General features: G+C 32.6%; 1 protein-coding gene across 3 annotated transcripts; it reads right to left on the reverse strand.

Moving 5' to 3' along the window:
• Positions 1 to 506: 506 nt before the first annotated feature.
• Positions 507 to 4,618, reverse strand: LOC107933561 (protein N-lysine methyltransferase METTL21A). Of its 3 annotated transcripts, none has more exons than XM_016865810.2 (6): positions 4,203 to 4,559; positions 3,848 to 3,990; positions 3,371 to 3,552; positions 1,135 to 1,248; positions 919 to 1,047; positions 507 to 810 (listed from the first exon to the last, which is right to left on the reverse strand). In XM_016865810.2, exons 1-5 carry the CDS (start codon positions 4,425 to 4,427, stop codon positions 920 to 922), a joined length of 792 nt encoding a protein of 263 aa, XP_016721299.1. In that variant the 5' UTR covers positions 4,428 to 4,559; the 3' UTR covers positions 507 to 810; position 919. The 3 variants fall into 3 exon arrangements, with proteins under 3 accessions (XP_016721299.1, XP_040939952.1, XP_016721288.1); XM_041084018.1 differs by having other exon boundaries at positions 890 to 1,047; XM_016865799.2 differs by having other exon boundaries at positions 507 to 1,047; positions 4,203 to 4,618.
• Positions 4,619 to 6,972: the final 2,354 nt, after the last annotated feature.

Consider the following 6,972-nt stretch of genomic DNA (forward strand, 5'->3'; position numbering starts at 1 on the left):
GAAGGCTAAATTTATTAAATTTTTTTAAAATTTAGGATTAAAGTGTTAGAATGTATATATATTGGAGAGCTAAATTTGTTATTACTCTAATTAAAAAAAGGCCGATTAGACTTCTACATAAAGTTAATGGCTAAAATAACTTTTAATTTTAAAAAATAGAGTAATTAAATAAAATAATAATAATGTAATTAAATAAAAAAATTAATAGTTTAGTGATTAAAATAGAACGATTTGAACAGTTAAGTGACCATTCTTCTACTTTAGCTAATTTTTATTATTCTTTTTACAATTTTTAAAAAAATCTAACATATTTCTAAATTATCAAAAATTACGTACGTTTTTTTCATAGTTTTATTTATTTACATTTTATTTGTTTTTTTTATAATTATTTACATTTTTAGTTATGATTGAACATCTCAACTATTTTTTATAACATCCAAAGGCAACGTGAGAAACTAAATTAAAAAGGTATGACAACGTTAGAAATTGAAGACTTTAAGGATTAATAAGAAAAAACAGTAAACTTCATTTGATAACTTTTGCAACAAAAACAAGAAAAGCTAAAAAAACACAAATATTTAGGATTGGAATTGTTTAGAAATCTAACTCTAAATCTGCTGATAATCAAGTCCTTTACCATTACACCATGAGCTTAGTCGACTACTCTTGATTAATTAAAAATGATTATCACTAAAAGAACAAGAAATGCCATAGGAGTAGATCAAAGGAAAATCAAATATCTTTGGCAATAAGCCTACAGTCAAGCCAATCCAAGCATCGTTAAGCACGCCAGGATATGGTCTTTCGATTCTGTATCCAAAAGATTGAAATAGGTTACTCAAACATGTTCAAAATTTGGCTGAATGAATATCCGACTTTATCTGCTCACAATTCGCAGTGATTTTTTTCCTGTCTGACCTCACTTCTTCACTAGGATGTACATGACAACCCTTGGACTACGATAATCTGGATGCCACTGTGACTGATCGATGCGCCCAACCACAAAGTCCTTCACTGCAGCTTCTAGAAAGCATTCAAGGACAGTATCTGCAGTTTTAAGCATCAAAAGCAACACATCAGTAAGTGAAGTTATGTTGATACATGAACCTATGTTTGTGAGGGAGACATCCTAACCATTTCGAAGTTCCCCAGACAAAAACACCGTTGTTTGTGGCCTGCATAGCTGTGTAAGGGAGTCCAACAAATCCACAACTGCTCCTTCGCTATAGATCACATCTGAACCTAGCACTAGAAAACTGGTACATATAACTTATCAGTGAATACAAGATTCAATTTGATCAATTATTTATGATATCAGGAGAAATTTCCACACGTTTAGCAAAGGAATTCAGCACTGTGAGACCAACAAAGTCAAATTTCAACACATTAGCTCCTTAGGTGGCAATGAAATTATTTATTTATTTGTTATGATCCAAAGTTACGAAAATCTTTGGTCCTTACTATTATCACTAGAGCCTTTACACTCATTGAGCAAAAACTCCACCACTCAATCTAAAACTTTAAGGCCTATGGGCCTTGGATGAAATGGCAAAGTGTGAATAGAACCCTTGTATTGCCTCAGGCGCACCATGCAGAAAGAGCTCCTGCCTTGGTGAAGTTAGGCTATGTATATATTTCTCTATGTGTACATTATATGCCATATATATAAGCTTGAAAGTTTTGATGATAAACTCTAAAGAGTGGTCCAGTTTACCTACAAAACATGCAATTTTTTTTTTGTTGGCCAATATGCATGATTTCCTTATGGTCCCATGTTCGTTGTTGAATGCTAAAATATTGAAGTAGAAAGTTTGATATTATCCATTCTTTTACTAGTAAAGGTACATTTAATAAAGAAAGCTGAATGTAAAAGAAATTAAAGAGAACTTCAATCAAACAGGCGTTTCTTATGCCTATAGCCTTACAAAGAAGCACACCTAGATGCCCTAGATGTGCACCTGATCAAATGGCCTTGCCTGAGAGGATCTGAAGCCATTTTGTTGTTTAACAGTAAGGTGCAGGTGTAGACGTGCCTGGGCACACACATTGACAACACTAACTCACGTGAAGGCCCAATCAACTGAAAACATAATAACAACTATTTAAGGTGGAAGTTAAACTCAGCTGATTGATAAAAATGAGGCACCAAATCTAAAATTCCTTTTAGTCAAGACATGCATCTAGGTGCTAAGATGCAGCTCGTGCTAAGATGCAGCTCATATCAAACAAAGCATCTTTCATCCCTTCAGGCAAGATGCTTTAATAAAACACATGCCTTTTGTGCCTAGCTGATTTTGTTTTTCAAGGTGAAACAAGCAGAAAAAGCATGCCCAACTTATGCATGGTGAAACAAGCAGAAAAAGCATACCCAACTTTAAGCATACTTTGGTTTCTTTTGCTAGCTACTTTTTTTGAAAAGTCGAAAAGGTCAGCTGCAGCTCTATTTACAGAAATAAAAAATTAAATAATGCAATGAAGCACAATTAAATAAAATAAGGGAAACTTCTGACTTTATTTGATCACATTAGTTATGATAATTATTGATCTTTGAGGCATATTAGGCATGTATTAAATTCCTTAATTATCACATCTTTTAGGCTTACTAGACATAATTCATCATACATAGAGTTCGAAGCTATCACCTTCAAAGAACTTTTTTTTTCCTTAAGCCTTTCAGCTCAGATAATGTAAAGCTTCTAGTACATAGCATATGCTTTTCATAAAATTGCTAAAATCAACTGGTAAAATTTAAAATCTCACAGCCAATAGATGTGGAATTTATCAGCACTTAGAATCCCCTTGACATGCAGGATAATGAGGCTATCCTGTGGCTTCTTCACGTGAATAATAATATCACTATTTAACATTAACCCTCAAATGAGGACAAAGAACCTATTGTGTGTTATTCTTCATAATTGTTATGTCAGGCTTATTATACAATAAGGAAGAGAGGCAGGCAATAACTGATACCATAACAAATAAGAGGTGAGGCCAATAAAATTGGTTTTATCAGGACTTAATATGAGTAAACATACATGAGGATGCATTATATGTGCCGTAAGAGAAGTTTTAGTTTCATCTATTTCCACTGCTTGTTTTTCTATCTGTGGCTTATAAATTCAAAATTAACTGCCATAGTTGGAGTTGAAACAAATCCATGTTATGGGCTTGTAGGAATTTTCTCACATAATGAAAGCATCAGTGAAATAAAGCTTATATTTGAGTATTGCCTACCACCAGAAAATCCATTCTTTTATTGCATAATCATGGAAAAGAACCTCAGCGTCCCTATTTTTATTATCAAACTAGACAATTGTAACTTAACACTGCCAAAGCTTGAAATTAGGAAGAAATAAGGGAATCTTAGTACCATAATCAGGTGGAGGTTCAATCAAGTCATTGTCAGGGTCATCTCCCCAAGTGAGTTCCTTCACAGCAGCAGAACCCCTCACTCCATGTCTCAAGTTGCTTTCAACATTCTTTTTAAGTAGCCTCAATCTATCAGGCAGATCAGTGAGGATAACTTGAGCACCTAAAAGAGCTGCTATACACCTGAAAATGCAAACAATATACTCCCAAGTGAGAAAGCAATAGTCTTCATTAAAACCTTTATAATTACTTGCACATATAAACTAAAATCATGTATTCTATGCGTAAGATACGCAAATTCAAGAAGACAAAAATTCTGTTGCTAAACAACATGACAGCTAAAATTTGTGTCAAGACAAATAAAATGACTGTCAAAAGAGTTTGAAACAGTCGGTGAGTTTCAATTTTCTCCTTTTTCCAAGAGCCGCAGCAATTTCAGAATAATTCAAGTTTAGGCCATGAAAGATATTGGAAGTACCCAACTAATCCACAGCCAGAGCCCAATTCAACGACCTTTTTGCCTTGCAGAACAAGAATTCCCAAGTCCACAGCATGCTCCAAAAACTTCCCTAACACAACTCCACTATCCCACATGACTGCTCCAGTTACTCCAGGTTTTCCCTGCAGAAATTTTAGGGATGAAAAGAAAAATCGGATGACGGTAAAAAAAGGATTTACCAAAAGTTCAAGTGACTTCCAGATTTATTAAGAATTTGAGGAAAGGAAAATATCAAATTGTTTTGCTAAATCTATTAATAAGCTGAGGAAATCACTAAAGTAGAGATGCAGAGGAATAGAAGCATGCAAGGCAGAAAAATTGAAAAATAAAATACCAAGGAAGAAGGAGACTGGAGAATGGAGAGAGAATGGCCGCAGGCATCAAGAAGGAGTTGGAGAGAAGAGTGGGAAACGAAGGCGTTTTGTTTGGAGAGAGTGGGCTGTTGGATTCCCCAAAGCAGCATCGTCTCCTCCGCAGCACCAGATTCTGTCTCCCATTCCAACACACTCACCTTCCCTCCGTAACTTCCCAACATCATTTCCAGTCTCTCCTCTTCCATATTTACTTTTCTTTATATTTGGAAAGAGGGGGGTTTTTTTTTTAATAGTAACGCTATGTTGGATTAGAATAGGAGTGAGGGAAGGAAAGAAAAATAAGAACTTAAAAAGAATCAGCTATCTCGTGCTCGTATATTTCATTTTCATTTTCCTCTTCTAGAAATTTAGGCATAAGATGATTAGGAAACCCAATACATTTTTGTTTTTTCTTTCGGTAGAATATGCATTTATGGTGTTTTAAGTTAAAAAACATCATTTCATTTTTGTCTATTTTTTATTTAAAACATGTTATCAACGTGATTTTATTCAAAATGGTAATTTATTACAAAATTATATTTAATAAAGATAATGATATTTGAAATAAATAATTAATTTTATAATATTAAAACTTATCATACCCACAATGTAAGTAAAAAAATAATAATATTCAAAAATCTTTAAAAAAAAAATCTCCAAGCCGTTTGTTTATTATCTTTTGTTTTGCTCAACGGTAATACCAGCCTCCGGGCCGACTATCGTCCACATTTTTTCTCTCGCATCAACTCTTTCTTTCTTTCTTCTTCTCATTCATTACGCATGTCTTCTTTCTTTTCAGTTTACAAATTTGTTTTGTGAATATCTTTGTTGCATTCACAAGTTCTGATGGATAGATGACAGTATATGTCGTTCGTTAAAACTCTACCGACCACTAGTAGTTTTTGTTAGTTTTGTAAAATAAATCTAAAATAAAACTGAATACACCAGGATCTATCATGTCAAATCATCAAGAATAAATCAAAAATAAAACTAAATGCAAAAGCGTACCTGAATCCATGAATTCCTTGAAGTTTTACCAGATTTTGGGGATTTGATCTTCCAAATTAGCACACAAGAAATTCAGAGAATATCTGCTCTCTCTTCCCTAATGATGGGATATTAGAAAAGATATCTTGTTGTATAATTTGGGGACCATAACCTTAATATTTATAACCTTGGCATATTAGTTCTAATTCCTAATTAGCCCATCATTAATTAGAATTTGATTAGAACTCAATTACTAGAGTATCTACACATATTTGAACCATACTTTATTTAATAATTAAAGCCCAATAAAATTTTAACCAAATTAGATCACTTTTAATTTGGGCTAACCTATCATGATAGTAAATAATATGTAATTACCCTTATTATATATATGATGTCCATATTTTCCAACAATCTCCCACTTGGACCACATATATATACTAATTATTCTATAATTACATGTCATTATATAACCTTATGAGCTTAAAATTTTACTATCATATCCAAAAGGTATTCCGAACAATCTCGTCCATTAATTATGTTAACATAGAACCAAGGCGACTTTCGTTACATATTTTGTAACTAAATCCATCCATGATCACGTATATTAACACGACCAAATGACATAGATAAAGTATGGATGTGTAGCATGGAAATTACATGCAATATGATCTAAACATGTCTATTTCCAACTGGTCCTCCTTAGTGAGCTCAAACCTTACCAAAATCAGAGTGTGAATAAACCAAATAAATTTTATTTCTGCAAAAAATGAACTTAATATCTTTAAACTGAAATAACTGAAAATGTGTCTATAACATAAAAGCATTTAAAAATACAAACTCCTACTAAAACAAAATATCCTTTAAATGACATTACACCCATATGAGTAGTGTGCTCTTATAAAACCTTAAGTGTAGTTCCTTAGTAAGCGGATCTGCAAAGTTTGTCCTAATATGCTTTATAAGCACCTAACCACTCTGAACTTTTACTTTAACAACTAGGAACTTAAAGTCTATGTGTTTTTACTTTGACGTGCTCCTATTGCTATTGGAATAAAAGATTGCAATTTGTTTTCACAATTTTCACCTTAGTGACAAAATCTTGTATCCATATTCCTTCCATCAAAATCGGAGTTTATATACCTAATGATCTTTAACTGATTAGACTTCCGTTATGTGAGCATGTAATTTTTTATTCTCTGAAAATGCCTTATAACTCTCTTGGATGCTATCCAATGGTCCAAACCAGGGTTGCTTAAAATATCTGCCTAACATCCCAATAGTGTATACAATATTCCAATGTATACAAACTTGAACATACATTAGACTTTCTACTGCTAAAATGTAAAACATCTAATGCATTTTTTGTAATCTCAAAATCATTCTTAGGGCATTGATTGAGGCTATACTTATTATTGACAAGCAGTATGTCATTAACATATAAAACCAAATATAGAACCTTACTCCCACTAAACTTATTGTATATACAATTAAAAATAAAATTCATCTCTAAACCGAATGAGATAATTATTTGGTAAAATTTGTAATATTATTGACGAGAAGTTTGCTTAAGCTCATAGATGAAGTTCTTTGCAAATCATTAACTTTTCATCATTAGACACAAAGCTTTCTAATTGCACCATATAAATGTATGATCAATGTTACCATTGAGAAACCATTAACTTAATATTCATCTGATGTAGCTTAATGTCAAAATATTCCACTAAAGCCATTATAACCATTTCTCCAGTGGACCTTTTTAAT

The sequence above is a fragment of the Gossypium hirsutum genome, chromosome A12 (genome assembly GCF_007990345.1).
Source record: "Gossypium hirsutum isolate 1008001.06 chromosome A12, Gossypium_hirsutum_v2.1, whole genome shotgun sequence".
Taxonomy (NCBI): Eukaryota; Viridiplantae; Streptophyta; class Magnoliopsida; order Malvales; family Malvaceae; genus Gossypium; species Gossypium hirsutum.

What these genes read in the sequence shown, in the direction of transcription:
- LOC107933561 (XM_016865799.2), bottom strand. Translation starts at nt 4,427, where the DNA reads ATGGAAGAGGAGAGACTGGAAATGATGTTGGGAAGTTACGGAGGGAAG. An exon ending in TGAACCTCCACCTGATTATG is followed by an intron (nt 1,249 to 3,370) that starts GTACTAAGATTC and finishes CCAGTTTTCTAG; the next exon opens with TGCTAGGTTCAGATGTGATC. An exon ending in GTCTGGGGAACTTCGAAATG is followed by an intron (nt 1,048 to 1,134) that starts GTTAGGATGTCT and finishes TTAAAACTGCAG; the next exon opens with ATACTGTCCTTGAATGCTTT.